The 27,121-nt window shown below is 38.3% G+C and overlaps 1 protein-coding gene across 4 annotated transcripts in view; it reads right to left on the reverse strand.

Annotated features, from left to right (window-relative positions):
* LOC149214757 (ABC transporter B family member 29, chloroplastic-like) overlaps positions 1-27,121 on the reverse strand; it is a 256,557-nt gene that overhangs the window by 13,634 nt on the left and 215,802 nt on the right. For all 4 annotated transcript variants that reach the window (XM_089392402.1, XM_089392404.1, XM_089392403.1 and 1 more), the window contains 2 exons: positions 13,634-13,821; positions 13,352-13,481 (listed from right to left, as the gene is read on the reverse strand). In XM_089392402.1, coding sequence (XP_089248528.1) covers positions 13,352-13,481; positions 13,634-13,821 — 318 coding nt within the window. The remainder of the gene's footprint in view (positions 1-13,351; positions 13,482-13,633; positions 13,822-27,121) is intronic.

The raw sequence follows: 27,121 nt of genomic DNA on the forward strand, positions 1-27,121 counted from the left end.
CTGACAAAATCAATTAACGGGACCGTTGAGGTACCTACCTGTACTCCTGCAGTTGAAGATGCCTCCGGCTATGCTGCTACAATTCCCGAGAGACCGAATCCACCTAGCCAGACTGAGCAGAGCCTGGCTGCTCAATCAAGTAAGCTTCTTAACAGAAGCTGACTGTTCCCTCGTGCCTAGAACCTCAGAACTCTCAAGCTCTTCCTATGGCTGATTCCCTTCTCCTTCCGAATTCTTCCTTCTAGTTTTTCTGTCCCCTGCTCAATCCATGTCCTGCGGTTTTTATTCTCTAGTTTGGCAGTGGCCGCCCTTCCATCTGCAGCCACCGCTCACCCTGTTGATGACACGCCTGTGCCTACGTATCCTCTCTTGGTCTTGTTTCAAGTTGTCAATGAATTACCCTTTATGTTTTTTAAACCATATGGTGTTTATTGATTATTCCTTTAATATAACCAATACATTGTCTATACATGTATCATTAAAACATTATAACGTTATAAAAACATAGCACATTGTTTTATATATATATATATATATATTTGTTTTAAATACAACATTATAACATTTATACTTGGATCCCCCTTTTTAATTAATTACTTATATTAATATTTAATATTTATTTAATTATTAATGTAATTTTATCAATAATCTGGAACATATAATATATATATAGTCCTCTTTTAAGATCTAACCATGCATTACTCAATATTGGTGAATGAGTAGAACTTCTATTCCAAGAAGTGTCATGGTATTTAGCACTTATAATCAATTTAGTATAAAATACTAATGCAGTGTATGCGACACATGCATATGTAGCTATCATATGCATGTACCGTTTACCTGCTATTATGCTTGCGTTCTTTGTATTTATAGATGGGTCGTTACAAACTGATGATGAAATGCAGCATAGCAGTCATTGAGTACAGATGGGTACAGATCCGTGATAAGAGCAACTCAATGATTGAAGCAGCACAGTAACAGAAGCAGTAACATGAAGTGCATAGCAAGGTCATCAATGTCAGCACTGTGATGGTATAGCATGGTGCAGCACAGTGAGGTGCAGCAAATGGACAAGATGCATGATAGGTGAAGGAGTCACCTTGAAGAATCAGTTGAAACAATCTGTCTTCAGCTGATCTCATATGGATATAGAAAGTCAAAGTGTTGACTTTTGTTGTAAATGTACTATCTCTCTCTCTCTCTCTTTCTCTACTAAACTATTGAAGAACATAGAAGAAGAATTTATCAAGGGTTTCCCCACACTGGGGTTTGTACCTGGCTAGCGCCACATCTTGTGTCCTCTTGTCTTGGCTTGTCTTCTGCGATTTATGTTTATGTTTTATCTGTAGTTTACTTTAATGCTGATGTGATTGCTAATCTGGAAAAGATATTGAGCTAATTGTGAAAATTGAAATAAATTGCTCTAAGCATAGAACATACCTAAAATTAACAAGGTTGCATGGTTGTAGGGGCCAACTCACTCCTTATTGCATAGTCATAATCCATCACTACAACACTTGGCTTCTTTGTTATATTTTAATGATGAGATTGCACTTTCTAATGCACATACACCTCACTTCCATAGAGCACTCCCCTACTTGCACAAATGTAGAGGCATTTCACATGACTTGAGGCTATTTTATCATTAGAGAGAGGTTGACCCATGCATTTGGAGGATATTGTGATTTTTGTTGACTTGGCCCTTGGTTCATGGTGTCTATTTTATGCTAGTAAACCTCCTTCTCATTGATTATCTTTTTCCTTGGATATTTTATTGTAACCTTCTAGAGGAAATTATGGATCTCAACAAACGCATTACTGCTTTTTGTAAGAAAGTCACTAAGTGTTGGAAAATGTAACTAGGTGCGTTCTTCATAATTGTCATTGTACTTGCGTCATTATATATTTCTTGTAAAAGCAAAAGAAGAAAAAGAAAGTATTATTATTATTATTATTATTTCATTAGTCAGGCATGTTCTTCATGTTTCTAGGGTTTATTGAGTCAAAATAAATTCGTCATGAGTCAAAGTCTCATTTGGACTTATTGCATGAAAAAGAAAAATATGTATTTTTGAGGCAAAAGAGTCAAAAGTGTAACCACAAGACGAAGTCAGCCCTCCTTGGGAACAAGTCGGCCTGGGTTCCAAGAGCCACCTATTCGGCCTCTTGGATGCGTATATATAGAGGGCAGCTTGACCACTTTGGAGACAATTCATTCACTCATCATGTACATCGACTTTGAGCCAAGAAAAGAAGGAAAAACCAGTGATGTCAAAGGAGAGAGGAGGACAAAAGAAAAGAGAAGATGAAGACTTTTCTACCCTATTCTGCGAATTAATCTGAGGTATTGTAGGCCGAAATTTTAGGGGCCGAGATTTCAAGGACCAAAAAAGAAAGAGTCGAAATTTCAAGAGATGACCAAATTTCAGATGTTTGCCCAGAGTTGACTTTGACTTGGTGGAGAAGCATTGAAGGAGGACTGACTTGGGTCTGTTTGACAGTCTTTGTCTTGGTTTTTGGGTCTTCGATATCTCAATTTGATTTGATTCTATTTTTTGGGTTTTCCCCCTTGTTGGGTTTTTGCCCTAGCTTGGACCATATATCTTTGTGTTCTTGTCTCTTGTGATCTTCATGCTTTTGTACTTTTGATAATTGCTTGATGAAAGAAGAAAAGCATAAAAATCTAATAAAGAAGCCAACAAATTCACAAGTAATTATCATGACAGAGAAATCAACCCTAATCTATAAGAAGATTGATTTCTCAACACTAACAGGGTTACTTTATTGGTATTTCTTGAAGGACTAATGGATCTAGAAAAAAAATACTTGTTTATTGCAAAGGGGGTATAGTTGAAACCTATGTAAGGACCTACTCTACATTTGTAAGGTGTGTGTGAAAGAGTTCCCAAGCTTTGGAATAAAATTTCTTTATATTTGTCTAAGCCTTATGGAGTCTATATACCACCTCGTTGAAATGTGGCATATATTCTTGGTGTTGAGAAATCTAGGGTAGCTTGATTAGGGATGATTTCTCTTTTCTTTGATAACTGCTTGTGATGTTCTTTACTTCAACTTGTAATATTTATAATTATCTTCTTCTTCTCTTGATTATTACAGTGTTCTTATCATCAAACAAATACCAAAACATGAATATCAATAGAACAAAATAGACACAAGATGTAGGCTACTAGACAAGGCCAAAACCTCTCTTAGAGAGGAAAACCCACGAGTAATTCTTCTCTTCTTATAGAATCTTCAAATAACGAATTCCAAGACCCTTAAACCCTAGACCAAGACTCCTACAAGATTAAGTCAACCTTTCTTTAGATGAGCTTCTTTTCCCCAAAAGTCAACACTAATCAAACAATTTAAAAACTTCAAATTTCGGCCTCTACTTCAGAATTTCGGTTATTGCTTTAGGTCTGCAACTTCGCACATGTGAGTGATAGAGGCTAATTAGGCCTTCTCTCTTCTTCGCTTGGCTTGATCTTCTTTCCTTAGGTATTCTTCCTTAAAACTTGATCTTCTAGCAACAAAATTTTGACTTCTTGATGGAAAACTTCAATATGAAAAAAATTGACCCAAAAACTTTGGATTTGTTGTCTTAACCTTTTTCTTGATCTTTGCTTGTTTGTAGACTTCTTATGATCGAACTTGATTGGATGCTCTCCCTCAAATGAGGTTGAATGTTTCTTATATATAGGCTTCCTAGGAGTGCGAATCGCCCTTAATGAGGCCGTCTTCATCTTTTGCAGGCCGACTTGGTCTTGGAGGGACTTCTGACACAATTGATTTAAATTAATTCTTTTGACTTGTTACAAGATGCCCAATGGAGTCTATTACAAATGACAGTGACTCTTTTGACTCTTAGAATTTATGAAAAAACCTTAGAAGCACACCATGGGTGCTTGACCTACAAATAAATTGACCTTGAGCATGAAACACATGCTATATAATAATGATAATCAATTTTCTCTCTTTTACATCAAATACATAAAATCAAGAATACATAGGATATTATGAAGACCGAACCTAGTTACAAATTTCAACACTTGGTGCATATTAGTAGACCTTTTATTGTAGATTCAGATTGTGAAAAGTTGATTTGGGGCACCATAGAGGAGTTATATTGCTATGTTCAAAGAGGTAAACCCTTTTATATTGTTTTAAAAAGACAATCTTGCCCTATAATTCCTTGAGAATAAAAGCATAGCTCAATGTCTTTAGGCAAAGAACACTCTCAATTTGATTTGAAAGCGATGATATTCTTGAAGACCCTTCCCTTCATAAAATCTGTGTTATGAATAAAATAAATATAAAAATAATACAAATAATATAAATAATAATAATCATGAATAATGATTAACTAACTAATAATTTGTATTGAAGAGGCATGTCTCTATGGACATGACCATTTGTGAAAGGGTACTTGCCTGGGCATATATATGGGACCCTCAGTTGTAATATCTCATATCAACTATTTTACACACTATTCAATATATATATATATATATATATATATATATATCCTCAATGGATATATTCATGTACCAATTGTGCTGAAAATTATAGCAGAATATTATATATATATATATATATATATATATATATATCCTCAATGGATGTATTCATGTACCAATTGTGCTGAAAATTATAGCAGAATACAAACTTTGTTTGTAACATTGGTACCAGAGTTGTTCGATACTTTGCCCGCTCAACCTCTGCAAAGAACTAGTCCAATATAGCCTTTGGCCATCACTTCTTCGTCAACCTTGTTGCTATCACAATTGAAGTGTTTCGCTCAAAGTTTGGAGCTTCTCCATTTCACAGTTTCGTCATTCAGGCCCTTGGCCATTAAAAAAGAAAAAGATATAAATAAAAGAAAGAAAAGAAGAGAAGTCAATATATATATATATATATTAAAAAACTAAATAAAAAAAAGCAAAACAATTAAAGAAATAGAAGTATATAGAAAACAAAATCAATTAAAAAAAAGTAAAAAAATATAAATTATATATATTTAATCTTTTTTTATATATAATAAACAAAAAAAAAAAAAAAAAAAAATCGAAAATTATATAAACAAAAAAAACTTATATAAAACAAATATTAATTAAAAAAACCAAAAGTAAAAAACAAAAACACCAGCTCTCAATGCACACCCTACATGTGCTAATGTAGTTCTCTGGAGGGTTAGGACCTCATATAGGGAGACCAAACCCAAAATGGAGACCACCTGCAATCCTGCATAAGATCGAATGTGTCCCCTAGCCTTCCAGTACAACAAGTCATCAAAGGAAATCGAGTAAAAGAGGTTACAAACCATGGACATCAGGTGGACACTTCATAATGGCATGCCCTTCCATAGTGGGCTTTGGCATGTGTTAATGTCTCTAAGCTCCAAATGGGGTTAACCAAGTATCCTATTAGGTGGTTTCAACTTTCTACTTTTAAAGGGGATAGTATGTCCAAAGTACATCCTTTAAAGGGTGGTGGCATGTGATAAAGAGATGATGGAGTAGGGAATGAAAGGGGCAGGCCTCGGCCGCATGCTGGAGTACAAGGGTAGCTAATAAAAGGGCAACCCACACTTAGGTATATAATGTATAGGAGGGAGAAATTATGGCACATGAGGTGCCCCGGCCTTGATTTTTCCACCCTTCTTTATATGTCTTTTGCCTTTTATGATTTCTCTTTAATCGGTTGCTCGGGGCTCAAGGAGTAAGAGCATGATGTGTAAAATATAGCAGTGGATACCCCTTTAGGGTAGGGCGGTTCATTGTCCACCAAGGGTTGGGACAATCATGGGTTCTTAAATGATAAATAAGACTCATCTAGGGCCTTTAGGAACCAGGGCGATGGCCATGATAATGGGGTAGAGCTCATGTTTTGGCTTTTGCCCACATGCTAAATGTGTTTGTCCCTACTATCTTTTGAATTTTGTGGTATATTTTCTTGTTGAATGTGGCCAATTATGTTTTTATGGTTTACCTTTCTTCTTAGGTGCATCAACCTCTGGGGCATCGTTCTAGGCCTGATCCAAGGTGTGGTCAATGAGAAGGGGAAGGCTAACCCTTTGTGGACCCAGGTGGGAGGAATGATGAATAGGGTTATAATTAGCAGAAGGGGAGTGATATATGTGGATGAGGGAGCGGGACCATGCAATCAAAATCAAGGTTTCCCAAAAGTACCATCCCAAAAGCCCAAAGTTCAGTAAAAGATATCCCACGGGACTAGGGTCCAAGGTTAACATCCAAAAGAGGTTTAGGGGACAAGAGCATAGACCTAGCCCACTCTTTCCGCCGAATCCCCCCATTAAACCATGCCTAGAAGTGTCCATGAAAGGCAAACTACAATACTCAATTACCAAATGACAAGGCATACTTTTAGGTTCGGGAGGCCCACCTTCAAACATACAATCATGGAAGATCATTGAGGGACCACATCGCTGGCTCAGAAATGGCACAACAAGCTAGTTGGTGGCTGCAAGGGGTTGCTAGCTGCTGGTTGAAGACCATCTTGGAGAAAAAAAAATCTCCTAGGGATATCACCCACAAAATGGTGGGTAACATTTGGCTCCAGCTGGAATGTGATCTCTCGAAGAAGTAGGTGAAGCTACTCGAACGAGAGGTCACGAGAACTCCAACAATCTCATGGTTACTGTAGACCTATTACCTACACATATCAATGACTAAACCTGCGGGGTAGCATGTTTTTTATGGTGACTTATGATCACCCATGCTTAGTGTTAGGTCGTAAAATCAACAAAAAATAAAAATATGACAAATTTAATTTAAATGCAACTAATCTACCATGAGAAATATCATATGATGTTAGTTTTAATGCATATAGTAAGAGCAATGCTAAGTGAAACCAAAAAGGTAGTGCAACCAACATATCATCATGTCACTATACATATGCATGTCAGTATGATTACTCATGAAACAATACCCAAAGCGAATGCGAACACAATCACATGGAGGGTGAAGTGGGTGGGATGTGGGAAAACATGATCTCCATTTGATGTAAAAGGAAGCCCTAGGAGAAAGAGAATAGGTCAATCTAGAAGCGTGGGGCTTTCCCTCTAAGTACACAATGGTGCATTAGAGGAAATTTCATCCTAAAAGTGCCCATGAAATTTCACGTAATTTCCATGTCATAATATGTAAACCAATCAAAATCCTTTAAATTTAAAAAGAGATACATGTCCTAATTTTTTTTTTGCTTAATTTGGGTATCAGTGAAATATTTTATTATTAATTTGCGTATTCGTGAAATATTTTATTAATGTTATTTACCTACCTTACCCATATGAATTAGAATATCGAAAAATTATTAATGAAATGTAAATTCTTAATATTAGTGAAAAAATATAAATTAAAAATGTGGACCCATTTGACATTAATAGCCATGCCCCAAAAAAACACCAAATAAAAAAGTCACAAATAAAATGTATACAGACAGTTAAATAGTTAAAAAGTAGTTAAATATAAAATATAAAATATAAAATAGTTAAAAATAAAATATAAATATAGTTAAATATAGAATAGTTAAATAGTTTTAAAAAATTCCAAAAAGGACAAATCACTCGATTCCAACAAAAAATATATAATATATAGTTAAATATAAAATAGCTAAATATATTTAAATATAAAATAATTAAAACATATTCCAAAAAGGACAAAGTTCGGATTCCAGCCAAAATTTTAGAATTTGTAGTTAAATATAATTAGATATCAAATAGTTAAATAGTTAAAAAAAACATATTCCAGAAATGACAAATTATCAGATTCTTACCAAAAATATATTTTGGGTGAAATTGTGGCTTCAATAGACAATGTTGTTGGAAAAACACTAAAAAAAATAGTTAAATATAAAAAATATATAGACAACTAAATATAAAATATAAATATAGATAGTTAAATTTAAATATAAAATACGTATATTTAGACAGTGATTTTAATAAAAGTTCCACATATTGAGGGATTTCGATAAAAGTAAAAACTTAGAAATAATATATTAAAAAATTGTATTAAATCTCATGCTTATAGATATTGTGGAACATCGATAAAAGTAAAGTAATATTAAGAATTGTCTACACGACATTTCTTATTAATTTCTTGATTTTTCCTTAGGAGGCCAGTTTTAGGCTAAAATTTCATCTAATAGAATGGAATATTACTCTCAAGAACTCCCTATCACAATAGTTATTTATAATACTATGCTTTGTAGATTCCACAAGGTTGTGATGAGAGGTGAACGAAGGGTGAGGGAAAGGAGTGCAACAAATAGGTTGCTCAAGGTGATGGTTACATTGGAGAGGGGAGGTCATGGAGTGATCAAAACCACGAGGGTGTGTTCAAGGAGGTAAAGTATAATCAACGGTGGGCACTTCCTCGACACTATACTCAGAAGGGGGAAGGGCTCATGGTCACTTGAGATCGTATGACAAGGGGTGAGGGAATCACTTGATGAAGACTCAAGATGATGAACAATAGAAAAGGGAAAAGGCGAAGGTGAGGTCTCAACGAGATCCCTTTCCTGAAAATCTAACTCTAGAGGCTCAAGTGATTTGAATATACTCCCGAAATCATAAGGTAGGTATGAGATAGGGCCTTATCAATCCTATCGTTGTTGTTAACAAAGATAGGGTCTTCCCAAACAGGAGAGTTAATCATCTCGAACTGCTCTTTTTCATGCAAGAGAAAATAATAATTCTCCTTCCCAAGGGTATCGATGGATGTGTCCTCATAAATAATGCCTGGGAGAAAGGGAGGACCACTCTCAACCTCATCCTCCTTTTCGGTGTCATAGATGAGAGCACAATCAAATTGACGTCCCACTTCTCCTTTTCAATATCTCCAATGTCATCTTCCAAGGGGCTAATGGGATTATCTTTCTCATGGTTCTCAATAGAGGAGTCATCGAGAGTAATATCCTTGAGAAAGGTAAAGTTGCTCTCAATTTCACTTTCTATAAACTCATCATTCCCAACACTTGTGCTTTCTCAGTCATTATGTGGACCTAACGAGGACTCATCTTCCTGCTCATCACTAAGATCCTCGAGGTTATCTCCAACTTCTTCATCTTGACTAATGAGACCTTCCCTTCGGAGGGCTTTCACAAGCAACTTCATTAGATTGGAATTTCAGTCCCTTATACTTGATGGATTTGTTGAGCAACTTGCTAAACGATGAAATGCTTTTAGGCTCACACGAGGCAAGCCAACCTCGGTGCTTGTATTCAATAGAAGCAATAAATAACTCCACGAGGCTGTCTAGAAGGACCACATTAACTTCATAAGCATGCTTCATCAGTTTTGCTATGTGCTCCAATGTTGTGGCTGGATCACACTTGAATTGTGGCATGTTTTGCATAAACATCTAATCCAGGCAATTTGGGTATCCTAGAACCCATGTGATATCCAAAGCACGATCCCACCCATGAAGATTTTTAGAAGCCATTAATCGTTATATATCAATATCATGGGAGTCAGCAGGGTGAACTAAACTGGCCTTAACAAATGCTTGCTTCACCCTACAAGCATTGACTTTGAAGTTCAATGCAAAACCAAGGCTTCGTTCTTCCAATGGAGTCACCAATAATGATATGTCAATATGTCGTACAGGGAACAAAACACGTCTTGTGTCCCCAACAATGGCGCAAAAATGTTACCACTCAAACTGGCAGTGGACCTAAAAGGGGCTCCTAAAGGGACTTGACTTGAAATCCTATTGCACTTGACTTGCCAAGTGGTTTTTGAAGAATTAACTTTTCGAAGGCATGGGACCAAGTGGACCTAGTCTAAGTTAAGGGGAGGGAGTTTAGCAACCAATGACGATCTTAACCCAAACAAGGAAGGGGAAAGGATCAAAACAAGAGTTTTCACTTAGACACGTCAAATTGATCCTATGAGGTACTAGCCTAGGGAACACAAGGACAAAGTTTGATCTTAAAGCTAGGGCTTGGGACATCTCACACTCCCACCGTCGGAATCTCTTCAAATTTGGAGGAGACGTTGAGGACACACCAACACAGTAGAGGCTAGGAGATCAAATTTTTTCTATGGCTACTTCGTCAGGAAAGTGATGCCCTAGGTGGCCCAGCTTGGCTAGACCTAGAAAAGAAGGGGAAAAGGTGAAGAAAAAGGTTTTAAGGTGATTATCTTATGGTGGATCGGTACCTAATTCCTTTTGGGGATATGGATTCAGGCAAAATTGTGAAGAAGGATCTCGTTTCTAGCTCAGGAAGGCTCTAAGGGCAACTTCTTCCAATGTTAGGGCAGAAAAGGAAAGTGATCTTAAAGCTTTTATACTTAGCTTGCAAACAAAGATGGTTTATCAAGATAACTTCGATCCCTAGGACAATTCGTTCAACAAACATGGCCCATACATAGAGATATGCTATATAGAAACATAATTCCACAATGAAGCAATAAATGCATGCAACAATTAGCCCTAAAATAGCAAAAATATGATGATCAAAGTATGGGACAAAGTAAAAGAAAATGACATCAATATCGTACTTACATGTAAGAGAATATATCCAACCATCAATACATTTGCAAATAAAGAAGCTCCAAGATAAGAAATTCCAATCCAAACATTAAAATTCATCCATTCTATAATTCATCCTCCAAGAAAGAAATGCAAAATTTTCAAGAGAGAGAATGATCCAATCCAAGTGATGATACAAAATGAATGCCTGTCTCTCCTATTTATACACTTATTAGGAGTTCAAATTACCTAATTTGAGCCTACATTAGCCCATCAACTAAAATAATGTGCAAACAACTATCTTTTGATGACAAACCCACCAAACTAGCTCATAAACAAAATAATAAGCCTCCGAAGAGGTCGAATAATCAATGATGCATGTCTTTGGGCTCTCTAAGAAGCCTGATGAAGCCCATAAGTGCCAAAATGATGAGTTGGACTTCCAAAAGTAAAGTACAAGGGGTTGTCCCCTTGTTCTCCACATAATAAACTTGTGGTGCTCCCATTGGCTGTGAGGGCACACAAGTGACCTCATGGGTCTCCAAGTAAGTCGAAGATGCCTGTAGACCATCTATAAGGATTTAGATGATGGTGTAAGTGATGCCACATCAACATACAGGTCCTGGGGCATCTGCCAAGTGCAAGGTACAACTGTGGGGCTGGCTAGGAAAAGGTGAACCAGGCGCATCTTCCTCGTCCAATAGGAATCTCTAAACATCCATGGGGATCCATGGAGTGATGCCTACTGTTGTGGAGGCCCATGGCTCTCAACGCACACCCTACATGTGCCAATGTAGCCCTTTGGAGGGTTAGGACCCCATATAGGGAGACCAAACCCAAGATGGAGATCACCTGCAATCTTGCATAAGATCGAATGTGTCCCCTAGCCTTTCAGTACAACAAGTCATCAAAGGAAATAGAGTGAAAGAGCTTACAAACCATGGACATCAAGCGGGCACTTCATAATGGCATGCCCTTCCATAGTGGGCTTTGGTATGTGCTAATGTCTAAGCTCCAAATAGGGTTAACCAAGTAACCTATTAGGTGGTTTCTACTTTTAAAAAGGATAGTATGTCCAAGGTACATCCTTTAAAGAATGGTGGCATGTGATAAAGATATGAATGGAGCAGGGAATAAAAAGAGCAACCTTGGACCACATGTTGGGGTACAAGGGTAGCTAATAAAAGGGAAACCCACACTTTGGTATATAATGTATAGGAGGGAGCAATCGTGGTACATGAAGTTCCTCAGCCTTAATTTTTCCACCCTTCTTTATATGCCTTTTTCCCTTTATGAATTTACTTTAATTCACTGCTCGGGGCTCAAGGGTTAAGAGCATGATGTGTAAGATATAAAAGTGGATAACCCGTTTAGGGTCGGGCGGTTCATTGCCCACTAGGGATTGGTACAATCATGGGTTCCTAAATGATAAAGGAGGCTCATCTAAGGCCTATAGGAACCAGGGCGATGGCTATGATAATGGGCTAGAGCTCATGTATTGGCCTTTGCCCACGTGCTAAATGTGTTTGTCCCAACCATCTTTTGAATTTTGTGGTACATTTTCCTATTGAGCGTGGCCAATTATGCTTTTACCTTTCTTTACTACTGCATCAACCTCTGGGGCATCGTTCCACGCCCGACCGAAGGTGTGGACAAGGGGAAGGGGAGGACTAACCCTATGTGCGCCCAGTGGAGGAATGTGGACCCAAGTAGGAGGAATGATGAATGGGGTTATAATGAGAGGAAGGAGAGTGATATATGTGGATGAGAGAGAGGGACCATGCAACCAAAATCAAGGTTTCCCATGAAGTACAATCTCTAAAGCCCAAAGGTCAGTAAAAAAGATCCCACAGGACTAGGGTCCAAGGTTAACATCCAAAAGAGGTCTAGGGGACAAGATCACAGACCCAGCCCACTCTTTCCACTGAATCCCCCCATTAATCCATGCCCATAAGTGTCCATGATAGGCAAACTACAATACTCAATTTACCAAATGACAAGGCATAGCTTTAGGTTCGGGAGGCCCACCTTCAAACATATGATCATGGCAGATGGCTGAGGGACCGCATGGCTGGCTCAGGTAATGAAGAAGTTGCACAATGAGCTAGTTGGTGGCTGCAAGGGGCTGTTGGTTGCCAGCTGAAAACCATCTTGGAGAAAAAAATTATCCTAGGGATGGTGGGTAACAGGGTGTATTAAGTGACTTCTGCATGCCTAGACTGTTAGCCCTGTGTAGAAGTACCTGCCCAAGTTACAAACATCAACAATAAGGGTATGTCTTATAGATATCTTTTGTTTTAACCATCAATAACAACATATTGTAATATGTTTTATATGTTTCTAGTATTTTATATTTGTTATTAATCTTCAGAAGTTACTTTTGAACATGTACCCCTTCATATCGGGTTTGTAATTAAGGTAAAGAGAAAAACACAAAGGAGAGCAAAACCTGGGGTCTTGAAACCCTGAAAGTTGGAAGTATATGAAAAGGATAAAAAACAAATATTGCTGACTCGAAAATCTAAAAGTTAAAACATGTGTGAAAATTAAAACTTGGCCAGAAAATACCTCTTTGTATGGCTACGCACTTCAGAAAACATTGAAAAAAGTAATCAAAGTGAAAATCACAAGAAGCATTTTAACATGTGTACTATCTATCCCCACTGAATATATTCCGTCCCTTGAAATGCAACATAATAATAATAAGAAAATAAACAAGCATATTATTGGAAACTGCAGATGGAAATATTACAGCATATCAGAGGATTCAAGCATGTTACACTAAATTATGTCCAAAGAACAATGGACCAGATAATATTTATGCAAGAAAATAATCCAGGTCATCTTTAGCTTACAGTTCGATTAGTCATAAGGTGCTCCACAGCCTCTCTTACTAGCAATTCTGATCTATTATCCAGTGCAGAAGTTGCCTCATCCAAGATCAATATGGATGCCTCCTGGTATATGGCCCTTGCAATAGCCAACCTGCCTCACCGAATTCAGTATGTCATTCCAGTTCATTTCCTAAATCAAGAATTGGTTTCCATTGTTATCCAATTAATATCAATAATCCATTTACTAAATGCAGATACACTCTCTTACATATAAATTTTAAATAAATGCAAATAGACAACCACCTTTGGCGCTGGCCTCCACTCAAGCATGAGCCACGCTGACCAACATTTGTGTCATAACCTTCTGAAAGTTTTTGAATGAATCCATCAGCATTTGCCAATTTTGCTGCCTGTTCAACTTTCTTCATGTCAATTTTGTCAGGGATTTTCCCATAACCAATATTTTCTGCCACAGTTCCAGCAAAAAGTGCCTGAAAACCATTCCAGGCATTAGAAAAGATGACTCACATGGGAAAGCTGAATCACTTTGAAGAAAACTAGAAAAGATGATGATATAAATTGCATTATCAAAGAAAAGAATGGCCATTTAAAACAAACTTTGTTCAAAATCATCAACCACATTAGGTAGAAAGGTTAATGATGGAAATGCCCTGAAAACTTCATACTATAAAGCACCCCGCAAGCTTTAATATATCATATTGTTTGAGAATGTTAAGCAGTCCAAAACGTCAGGGGAAGAAAACAGATTCTTATGATAGAAGACTAACTGAATATCATATTAAGTTGCTTCCGTTGGATAATCTTCCACTGTGCATGTCTTACAAGATCTTAGATGTTTTTAGAACTGCTAAGAGTTCAAACATGCACTCAGAATGAGAATTGCATCAGATATGGGAAAACCACAATACTAGATATTGTCTGCTATTTGTTCTCCATATATGATATCAGAAATTATCCCTGTCAGGTCATTTTAGAAAGTTGATAATAAGGAAATTCCTATCTTTTCATTTGGTGGTTGGTGGAAAGCTTGTATAAGAAACTTCACAAATTAGTAGTTCAAAATTCTGACAACCTCAAAGACAAATCATATATCTGAGTTTAGATGGTGATAACCTATTAAATATAGTTGTTAGACAAACAAAATTGGTGTATCCAGCACAAGCATCCAATATTCATGTTTGCTAAGTTGAATCATTTTCTTTCTAAACGTGCAACTATGTTTGTACCTTTAGTGCCTAGAGGTTTGAATCCTTCCATCTCAAAGAATAATATTCCTTTGAACCACTCTTGATAATATCGGCGATATATCGGCGATATTCGTAAATATCGCGATATTTTCGGCAAAACGATATATCGCCGAGAAAATATCGTGATATTTTCTGTTTTGAAAATATCGCGATATTTTCAAAATATCGGCAAATATCGGAAAATATCGGCAAAATATCGGCTATATTTAAAAATTTGAAAAAATTAATTTTTTTGCTTGCCGATATTTGCCGATATTTTGCCGATATTTTTGCCGATATTGCCGATAAGATATTTTCCGGACCCTTGCCGATATTTTGCCGATACGGATATTTTCAACACTGCTTTGAACTATTATACCTTATCCCTTATGCCTATGACTCCCAAATTTGGGAACAGATAAGCAAGAAGATTCCACAAGAGATATACCCTAAAAAAGCACATATCAATTTGGTGAAGAAAAATCAAGCTCGTATCATCTATTATGATGTCTGTTCAAGGTTTCAGTAGAATGTATTACAGATGAATTTAGTAGTTCCATAGAAATAGAATGAGCTTAAATGCAATGATTTCGTACTTGTTTAAAATCTTTTCATAGTTGTTTTGGAAAGGTATTGTTAGGATATTCCGACACATAGGATATAGTTAAGTTCAACTTGGTCTAGTTTAGAGTTAGGTATAGAGTTAGGTAAAGTGTGTTTCTTTACCGTTGTACATATTGTAACTTACAATCCGACGGTCACGATATGTAGTGATCCGACGGTTCATTCTCTCCTCGGTATTACCGACACTTGATCCGTGGCTTGACACCCGATTGGTCCATGAGTTCTATTTAAAGCGCATGGAGGGTCATTGTTCGGGTAATCCGTGCATGAGAGAAGCTTATGTAAATTTTCATTCTTTGATTAATAAATTGCCTGTAGTACCCACGTTGGGACAGGCCGTGGGCTGTTTCCCTCTTTGAGGGTTTTAACCACGTCAAAAATACTGGTGTATTGATCTGTGATCTGGTTGTGAGCGGTGTCCTTTTGGTATTCTTTCTGAGGAACTTACCCTGTAAATTCCTACACGGTATCAGAGCTATTTGAGGGACGCGTCCGTTGGTGATCCAAATCTGAAGCCGGTAGAACTGCATGCGGCTGTCGTTTCCTAGATCTGCTGTTTCTGACTGCTTTCGGGCCGAGAGGACTGCTCTGTTGCGTTCGGAGCATCTGTTCCAGTGAGGAACCCCTTTCGTTTCACGCGAAAAGGTTTCCGGTAGACCTAGCTGCGTCATTTTTCAGATCGGGAGGTATACAGTGTTTTTTGCATTTTACTGTTATTTTCTCTCTGCTTATTTCGGTTTCGGTTTATTTAGCCTTTTTTTTAACCGGATCTATACCTTTCATTTCTGTGTATGCTCTTTGCCCTGCGACTCTGTGCGATCTGGGCAAATCAGAAACAGAAAGGAAGGATTTTTCTCATGCGTATGCTCTTTTCCCTGCACCTTAGTGTGATCTCGGAAAATCAGAAACATTGAGAAAAATATTTAGTTTTTCGACTAAAGCTAACTTTGAGATTTTTTTTTTAAATTTCTAGTTTTTTGGCTAAAGCTAACTTCGAGCCGCAAGGTTCGTTTTTCTTTGCATATTCGTGTTGGGTTTTGTGTTTTGTGTTTTGTAGGGAAAAAGATCTTTCTCAAGGCAAGCACGCAAACCAAGGCCCCCCCCCTCTCTCTCTCTCTCAAATTTTTTGTATAGATCAATTGGTTCAAAGCTATCTTAAGAGAGTAGAGGTCTTGGGTTCAAGTCTCCATTTTGTGGGGGTGGATTTTTTCATTCCCGCACATTCGCGCACTTTGCCGGCAACGTCAACAATTTTTTTTTCAAAAAGCCATAACTTCTTCATCCGGAAGCCTTTTTCAGAGCCGTTTTTTTTAAAACCGCCTATTTTTTCGAGATCTATCCATTGGAACACTTACTTTCAGCATCTTCAGCTTCAGTTTTTTTAAAAAAATGGAAAGTCCATGCCAAGTCATTCTTGACAGCACTAACTACTTCCAATGGGTAGCCTACATGGAAGATTTACTTAGAAGTAAAGGTCTCTTCAGAATAGCCACAGACCAAGAGAAGAAACCAAAAGATGAAGACAAGGCTGCAAAATGGGAAAATAGACAAGATCAAGCACGTGGTTTGATAGGAATGTCTATTTCTCCTGATCTTAGACTCCTCATGAAGCATTAGAAAAACTCGCTAAAGTTTTTGGGATTAAAAATGAAATTAGAGCCCATCAACTTGAAAATGAGTTGCTTACTTTGGATCCTAATAATTTTTCTTGCATTGAAGATTTCTTGTCCAAATTCAAGACCCTTAGATATCTCTTGGAAGGTGTTAAAGTTAAGAAAGAAGATGGTAACCTTATTTATTCCATCCTTACTAAGTTGGGACCAGCCTACTCTGTATTTGTTTCCACTTTCCATTCTACAAGGGAAGCTTTCATTTGTCAAGGAAAAGACTACAAGGCCCCTTCCTTTGACTCCTTTTGTGATTCCTTAATAAGAGAACAAGAAAAACTCTTACACCTTGGTCTTCTTAATCTTGGGAACTCTTCCACGAAAGCGTTAGCCGCCCAGCAGCAACCAAATTCAAAGAATCCTAAGAAGTCATATCCTCAAAAGAATGGTCCTAAACCAACTCAGCCTCAAAATGAAAGATCATTTCAGCAAAATGATAAGACCAATAAGACAAATGGAAGAAGACTGATAGACATTGTAACTTTTGTAATCGAGATGGCCACTTAGAATCTAAATGCTTCAAGAAGATGGAAGCCTTGGAAGCCGCAATGAAGAAACATAACATCCATGTGGAGCCTACTTCAACTTCAACTTCCGGAATGGCACTTTCTGCATGTCGTTGTCAATCATCTCAGTCTGGTTATGCATTAAATGTATCTTCTTCTTCTTCTCATTCTCATGAGTGGCTCATTGATTCTGGAGCCTCTTATCACATGGCCAAAAACCAAGCCATGTTTTCTTCTTTAAATGATTGTAACACCAAAAATATATATGTTGGTGATGATAGATCTCTTAATGTTGTAGGGACTGGAACTGTTCATCTAGACAATGGTCAGTTTAATGATGTACTATGTGTTCCAACCTTATCCTGCAACCTTCTATCTGTCTATCAGATAACTCATTCAGGTGAAGGTAAAATTGTTGAATTTTCACCTCATGATGTTGTAATCAAGGATCTAAAAGATCCTAAACAGATTCTAGCTACTGGTCTTATTGATGATTCCACAAGGTTGTATAAGTTTCACAACTTTGGATCATCAAATCTTCCCTCAGTATTTGTTGCTCATAATGATGAAGTGAGCAAACTTTGGCATGAGCGATTTGGTCACTTAAACTATCGCTCCCTTCAGCATCTATGTAAAGAAAATATGGTGACAGGTCTTCCTATGGTATCTTGCAGAGATGGTGTTTGTTCCGGATGTGTACTCGGAAAACATCATCGGGACAGTTTTGACAAACGTGCCTCTTGGCACGCCTCAGCCCCTTTACAGCTTGTGCACAGTGATTTATGTGGTCCTCTTCCTGTTGCTTCATTCTCTGGCTGCAAGTACTTCTTAACTTTCATTGATGATTTCTCCAGACGCACTTGGGTATACTTCTTAAAACTCAAGAGCGAAGTATTTAACACATTTTTGGCCTTCAAAGCCTTTGTTGAAAAACAATCTGGACATCAAATTCTTAAGCTAAGAACTGATAATGGTGGAGAATATGTTAAAAACACATTCATCAACTTTTGCACCGAAAATGGAATTCAAATGCAACATACCGTTCCATACACTCCACAACAAAATGGTGTAGCTGAAAGGAAAAATCACACCTTAAAGGAAATGGCTAATTGTATGCTGCAATCTAAAGGACTCAGTCTTAGTTTTTGGGCCGAAGCAATTAATTGTGCAAATTATATAATCAATCGCACTCCTACTAAGGTTCTAGAGAATATCACTCCAGAAGAAGCTTGGAGTTCCATTAAACCAGATGTAAGTCACTTTCGTGTGTTTGGAAGTGAAGCATGGGCCCATATTCCAGATGAAAAGCATAAAGCTTTAGAACCTAAGAGTGAGAAATGTACTTTTGTTGGATATTCTGAAGATGTAAAAGGTTATAGACTTATTCCATTTAAGTCCAAAAATGTTATCATTAGAAGAGATGTAAAATTTGATGAAAATAAATCGGCCTGCGAGCCTAGTCCGGCGGATGTGCCACCTCTTCCTATCTCTTCTACTTTTGAAAACATTTCTTCTTCAGATGATGAAAGCGAGGATGATAATCCTCCCCCACCTTCTCAGGATCCTCAACTTCCAAGATGGGTCCGTGCTACTCGGGATGCAGCAGGTGATCTTGCCGGTGATCCTACAGATCAGCGACGTACACGTTCTCAGTTTGAAAGAGCCTCTTCTTTACTGGCTCAAGCTCCAATAAATCATGATCCTGACACTTTTGCAGAAGCTTCAGGCCATCCACATTGGGAAGCAGCTATGAATGAAGAATATCATTCATTGATGACAAATGATACATGGGATCTTGTTCCTCTACCAAAGGGACGCAAACTTGTTAGATGTAAATGGGTTTACAGAACCAAGTATGGACCAGATGGGAAAGTTGATAAACATAAAGCTCGTCTCGTTGCTAAGGGCTTTTCACAGGTTGAAGGCATTGACTACACTGAAACCTTCTCCCCTGTTGCCAAAATGAACTCTATCCGCCTTGTTCTTTCCCTTGCTGCCTCTTTAAAATGGGAAGTCCATCAGATGGATGTTAAATCTGCCTTCTTGCATGGGGACTTGCAGGAAGAAATCTATATGGAACAACCCATTGGCTTCATACAAACGGACTCCAGCCTTGTTTGTCGACTTAAGAAATCCCTTTATGGCCTCAAGCAAGCTCCTCGAGCTTGGTATGCCAAAATGGATAGCTTTCTTTTAGAATCTGGCTTTTCTAGGTGTCATTCTGACAATACTGTCTACACCAAGAAAGTGGGCAACTCTCTTATCATCCTTGTTCTTTATGTTGATGATCTTATTCTTACTGGTAGTGATCCCAACCTTATAAACCATGTGAAGTCCAGCCTTAAAAAGAAATTTGAAATGACAGACTTAGGACACTTACACTATTTTCTCGGTCTTCAAGTCTTGCAATCCAAGGAGGGTATTTTCCTTTCCCAGTCCAAGTATGCTTGTGATATTCTTCGTCATTTTCACATGGAAGACTGTAAGCCAGCCCCTTCTCCCTTTCAGTCTGGAGTCAAACTTTCAGTCTCTTGTCCTTCTCCTGAAGTTGATGCTACCTTATACCGTCAACTTGTAGGAAAACTCTTGTATTTAACCCATACTCGTCCTGATCTTTCCTTTGCTATTGGCCTTGTTGCTCGTTTTATGCAAAACCCCCGTGAAAGTCATTGGAAAGCAGCTAAAAGAATACTTCGTTATGTTCGAGGTACAGTACAGTTTGGGATTCATTACAGTGCCAAAGCAGCTCCTCTGTTAGTTGGTTTCACTGATTCTGATTGGGCTGGTGACCCTGATGATCGGAAGTCTACTGTCGGTTATGTCTTCACTCTTGGTTCAGGACCTATTACATGGGCTTGTAAGAAACAGGCTGCCATTTCTCTTTCGTCAGCAGAAGCAGAGTATCGTGGTGCCGTGGAAGCTAGTAACGAAGCCTTGTGGCTTCGTCAGATCCTATCAGAGTTTGGCTTTGAGCAGCAACATCCAACCACACTTTGGTGTGATAATCAAAGTGCCATTCAGCTATGCAAAGATCCAGTCCAGCATCAGCGCAGCAAACACATTGAACTACACATGCACTTCATCAGAAAGCTCATTCATGACCATGTTCTTGAAGTGCAATATTGTCCAACAGATGATCAGGTTGCAGACATCTTCACAAAGGCTCTCACAGAGGCGAAGTTCACTAAACTTCGATATATGCTTGGAGTTCAGGAAGTTGTCACTAAGGGGGGATAGGCTCTAGTGCCTCCTTCCTTCTCCTATTGTGTCATATTTGTAAATACTTCAATCCTATCCCAAGTTGTTCTTAAGGGGGGATGTTAGGATATTCCGACACATAGGATATAGTTAAGTTCAACTTGGTCTAGTTTAGAGTTAGGTATAGAGTTAGGTAAAGTGTGTTTCTTTACCGTTGTACATATTGTAACTTACAATCCGACGGTCACGATATGTAGTGATCCGACGGTTCATTCTCTCCTCGGTATTACCGACACTTGATCCGTGGCTTGACACCCGATTGGTCCATGAGTTCTATTTAAAGCGCATGGAGGGTCATTGTTCGGGTAATCCGTGCATGAGAGAAGCTTATGTAAATTTTCATTCTTTGATTAATAAATTGCCTGTAGTACCCACGTTGGGACAGGCCATGGACTGTTTCCCTCTTTGAGGGTTTTAACCACGTCAAAAATACTGGTGTATTGATCTGTGATCTGGTTGTGAGCGGTGTCCTTTTGGTATTCTTTCTGAGGAACTTACCCTGAAAATTCCTACAGGTATAATGTTAATTTTGGTGTACTAAGAACCATTCCACTGATCAAAACTTGTGTGTGTCATAGAAAACTTTAGGGGCAAATCTTAGCCCAAGGACGAAATTTAAGGGGTTTTATATTTTGGAGGGGCAATTTTTTTATAATTCACCCATTTTCTATAGTTAGCCCAACATTTATTTAAAAAATAATCATTTATTACATTTTAGCCATAAAAGAAAGGCAGATAAACAATGCAAAGCCCAATTCGCCCAGTTTGGGAAGTTGGATTTGGTTGCAATCACCCTGATTTCTTGGTTTGCAAATCAAGGGCAAGATTGAATTTGGGGGATTCGCCTGTATAAATTTTATAGTCTCCATTCGTGAGTTTTACAAGGTCGTGACTTGTTGAGCAAGAGACTCAGACTCCATTGTTGCAAGTCGTGACTTGTTTTCAAGCCTTCATTCCAACACCAATAGCTATAGTTGATGTAGTCGCAAAGGCAAAGGCAGTGTCAGTAGTCGCAGAGGCAGAGGCTTCACCAATAGCACTAGGGTAGTGGGGTTATCACGTCTCCATTCGTGCAAGTCATGACTCATTTTCGAGTCTTCGTTGCAGCACCAATAGCTATGATTCGTCAGTTGATCTAGTGCCAGTAGTCGCGGAGACAGAGGCTTCACCAATAGCACTAGGGTAGTGGGTTATGCTTATGATTTTCTCTTGCATTAGGTGGGATCGAGGCTGTGCATAAGAGCGAGCGGATTCATTGTTGTGGCAGGTTGCTTGCTACACTATTTCCTTCTGGTTGGCTTGTCACTTTCACCCAACTTACCAATATCAGTCTCCATTCATGCAGGTATTTCCTAGCCCTTGTACTGGGTTAATTTTTTGTGGAAAAGGTTCATTTTGTTAAGTAATTACTATTTAGGTATCACATATTCTAGTGGAATTTTGATGGTGGCAGTGTTGAGTTGTTTCCATAAATGATTTGAGTTCCAACCACCTTCCAGTATGAACCCCTCTCTCAATCACAGAGTGCTCAACTCCCACCTTTGCATCGAATTGACTAATAAGGTTACAAGAAGCTTATGCACTAGAAAAACTCTTAGAAGTTCTTATTCTATGTCTTTTTCATGGATGGGGCAACATTGATGATGATAGGTTGTATAAGTAGCTCTCAGCTGAATAAAGTGCATCTTCTCCAGTTCAATGGACACCCCTACCTCACTTACCTCTACGGAACACAGGTTCCTACCTGGGCTAGATGGAATGAATTATGATGCTTACATACGTGTTAATTCATCTCATTTGAGGAGCAGAGAGAGTACAATCTATTTTCATGAGCACAGAAAGTCCAGTTTTCGAATTGACTAATAAGGTTAGGACATGAGTGGGAATACGCCCAGTGAGGGAAGTCGTAATTATTATTTTTCATTTAAGGAAAAAATTATATTTTTAAATAAATAAGCCTGCATAGGTAACCCTATAGTATCAGGGGGGGTCTGTTGGTAGAAGAGAACAGAAATGCATCCCTTGGTGCCTGTAATTTAGTCACCAAAAGTTCAAACCCATAGGATTTTGCATTTTGTTCTGCGTCACCCATGGTCCTGATCACTTGTTGGCCTTTGATGTTGATGTCGGAACTTGGGATTTGGTTCAATTTACCATGCCCCCTATGATTTGCCTGCATATACTGGAGCACGAGGGGTCCAGTGCCTACGAGTCTTCTCTTTGCTTACTGAAGAACTAACTGCAATGGCTTCACAAAAGATAGGCTTACTACTTTGAGCAAACAAGCTTCAGTCTTTTGATTTATAGATAAAGGTGGATCTTAAGAAATATAGATGTGCTTTTACCATTTTCCATACTGTTAGTTCAACAACCTAGTTATATAACCCAGGTCTTCAACAAATCCTAGCACAAATCATGTATCCGAGCAAGTCTGCTCAAATCATATTAACCTGTCATCAAATATAGACCCTGAGATATATTGACTGCTCAAAAGATTCTGAACCGAATGAAGGTACTGTACTCTTGGCAAACTGAAGCCCATACATCATCAAGATGTACCCTGACTGTCATACATAATCATACTAATAGTAACAAATTCTGACTTCCCAGGATATCAAAGAAACTGCTTTAGTATTCTATACAAACGTAGACATATGGCAAATACTTTGAAAACTTGATAGCTTTGCTTAAGCTATCAAGCAAGCCTTCGAACTTCTGATCAACAAGTCTTCCATATTCCATCTTCTGCCACATGCATCTTGCCATATGAGTTATCAACACTGTAAATCAGCTATACAGAATTTTGACAAATCTTGCTCAAAGTCAAATCCTATGCAGCACCAAGAACATTGACTCTCAACCTTGATGTGCATTATACTACCTTGCAATCATTATTTCACAAATGTATATTCAGTAGTACATGTATAGTGATTCTGATATATCTCAATGTCAAGTTTTCCACAATTCCCAGCCTTTGCAAAAGGCATACAACACCTACTCTCAACAAATGTAACTATCTGAAAGTGTTGTCAATAGAATATCTGGAGAAGCAATTGAAGTGACCTTTCAAGTTATTGCTTTACAGAGTGACTTGATATTTTAATCTCCAGAAGGGATATAGCAAGATTCAATAGTAGTAAGCCACCAATCAATTATGGATGATCAAGTGAACAATGTAATCATCATAGTGTTCCAAGGGTGATCTCCACAAGATGAAAAGATTTTGACAGACTGCCTCAGCTTACATTCTTCAGATTTGAGCCACAGAGGTATTTCAACTAATAGAATTAGATCTTCAAAGATTGACACAATGCAAGGGTGTGATCAACTTAAATGCTATATGACTTACTTTTGTCATTTATCATCACCCTCACGATTGTGCCATTTATATTTACGTCATATACAAGCAGCTATAGGGTTTACTGCGCTAGAGACTTAACCTTGTCAACGTTCAACTTAAACCCTATATGATTTTCTAAACACTTTTGTCATTTAGCATCACCCTCACGATTGTGCCATTATATTTACATCATATAGAAGTAGCTATAGGGTTTATTGTGCTAGAGACTTAACCTTGTCAACGTTACTTCTATGCAAGGTTCTTGTTAGATTATAACCCAGATCTAGGAGATATATCACAACTACTGATTTCAGGGCACTATGATAAGGCCGTATTACAGGAGCAAGTTGTCTCTGACTAGATTATAGTTCAGACTGCTTCAAATAATAATCACAGGTGCGAGCTTGATTAGTACTAAGTTAATGACATCTGAATTATGTTATACTACGAGGTTACAACAGTACAAATAGGTTATAGTTCAGAATTGTAGTCACTGTCATGGGATTTGCACAGTATCACTGTCCATGTGTCATATCTTATGCATCATATCATGGCCAATATGGAGTTTGAACAGACTATTTTACATATCAAGCTGTTGTGTAGACATAATGAGTCAATGTCATGCCATTGGAGAGATCTGTGGAGATGCCTATGAACACCAAGAGGGCTAGAGCTTATAGAATGTGAATCATAAATGCTTGTCATAGGAACAATGCAGGTCGAGGATCTTAGAGGGCCGAAATACTTCTGTGGTGATGAACCGAGACAATGCCAGTTATTGAAAACTGACAGATATGATGAGAAAATATATGTATATATAGTGCGAGGATCAATCATTGTGTCGGGATCATTGTATATGTGATGCTACCATACATCATACTGAAATAACAGCATTGGGATTATACTGTCAATAGTAAATACTATAGAGGAGACTTTAGTGAAGTGAAGCCATATAAAGACTATAACTCAATAATGTCGATATCATATATATATATCCTAAAAGCATATGAGAGATAGAAAGTGGTCCTGAAAAGTCTGCAGAAGAGTAGAGTCAAGATAGTATAGACCTGTAATGACTGCAAAGGATTATAATCCATACGAGGATTCTAGATCACTCTGAGTTATGCCAGGAATTGCAAAATCGTGCCTTCATCTCAAGAGCTAAAGCAAGCTGAACCTCAAGGACTCTTCAAATCAAACCTACTGAAATCTTCTATCAGCTTAGAGAGGGCAACTTATATTTTGAGCCCAATGTTGCGAGTTTCTAAACAACAAACTTGGCTTTGTGTGGGCTATTGAACAGGCCTTCGGTTTTCCACATCAGTGTTTGAATGCCCCTATAAAGTCTTCATTCTCCTTTCATAAGATTTCGGCCTAGTCTGCCCAGGATTTGACAGAGAGCTCAATCTTAGAACTACGGTGTTCTTCTTTCCTTGTTAGGGCAGAATTGTCACCTAACCTTTTAGTGTTTGCGTTTACTCTTGCTTGGGTTTGACCTCTCTTGAGATCCAATACCATGTTAATTTTGAGTTAACATGTTCTTTGCTTAGGTCAGCTACTTCAATATTCCATATTAGCCCATTCATTATTTCCATTAGCAAACACAAGGGTCATTATCATATTGACAGTAACTGAAGAAAGAACATATACAACAAATGCAAAAGACAAGCCAAGACAAGAGGACACAATAATATGGCTCAAGCCATGGAAAAACCCCAAGACGAGTAAAACCCTTGATCAATTCTTCTTCTTATCAATATCAAATGTTCAACAGAGGTAGAGTACAATACTTTCAAGTCAAAATAACAAGCCAATGAGGAGATCCTCTGTTACTGCTCGTAGATACATAGTTGTCCCAAAATGTAATCTTAAGAAGGCAAATATTGTTGAAGAAGCTTCTGCATTCAGGAGTTCTAGAGAGGGTTTGATGGAAAACTATTACAGCCTTCTTTCATTGCTCCTGGACCTCTACCTGATTGTGGCCTTCCTCCAAACACCTTTGCTCAAATTTGCTACTGGTTTGGACTAGCATTCAGACACAAGATAAGTGTCACAGTCTCCCATCCAAGAGATCCAAGGCCTGCATTCTGTCCTCCTGTCCAAGGGTATCAAGGCTTGCGGCCTACCTGTAACATACAACTAGGGCTGCGGCCTGCTGTAGGAGAAAAATCCAACCATAAGAGGCCCAAATGGCATAAATAACTCCCTCTTGAGTGTGTCTTCCTCCCTGCTGCAGTTCGGACCAATAAGCTGCTGTAGAAGCCCTTTCTCTGCAGCTTGTAATAGAGATGCAACACACCAAATGGCACAGAAAAATACCCAACAAGCATACCTCTAACTGCGGCCCTATTCAACAAGAAACTCGCACCCAAAATCAAGAGTTAAACTGCCCAGACAGTCTGCTAGCCTCCACACATGGTGCCTCAGATCTGTGACTTTCTCTCCCAAGGAAACCGCACCCTAAACAGAGATATAAACTTGACTCATGACACCAGCGTCCTTGCCATAGATGTCATCCTATTTCAGAGGTGTGGATGATGTGAAAATTTCTAAACTGAAATTCTACTGCAGCAACTGATTTATTTCACCTATTTATTATTCACAATAAGTTATTTAGTATTTACGAAATCCCTCCTGCAAATATTAAAATAAATTCTACTGCAGCTAACACACAATTACCTAGAGAAAAATACATGCAAGTGAACCAATCACATCAACACAATTCTTTTTGGACAATTGTCCTCGGAAAAACCCAATGCGCGAAAACTGATGAAGCAGATGAGGGCTTTATTAATCTTCAGCAGCAATTGCTTTTACAAGGAATGGTTTTACAGAGAAACTGAAAAAAACACTTGAGACTTTCTGACACTTTGGAGACCCTAATCCCACTCCTATGTAACCTTTGCGCCACTCTGCGTCGCTCTGAGTGGCTCTGCGTCCCTCTGCGTTAGCCTGCGTGAGGGTTGCATCTCTCCTCTAGATTGCGTCTTTCTCTGCGATGTGTCCCACTATCCCGGCGTCACCTCCTCCTCAGTCACTGCCTGTTGTTGATGCCCTCCTCTTCTTCCACCCTGCAACTCTCCCTCTGAAATCAATCTCCTTGAGAATCGATTTTCCTAGAGATACTGAGTATCTACCGGTGTGTCTCC

This window comes from Pinus tabuliformis, chromosome 1_1 (assembly GCF_031772625.1).
Source record: "Pinus tabuliformis cultivar Carrire ecotype Pingquan chromosome 1_1, CPIR1, whole genome shotgun sequence".
Taxonomy (NCBI): Eukaryota; Viridiplantae; Streptophyta; class Pinopsida; order Pinales; family Pinaceae; genus Pinus; species Pinus tabuliformis.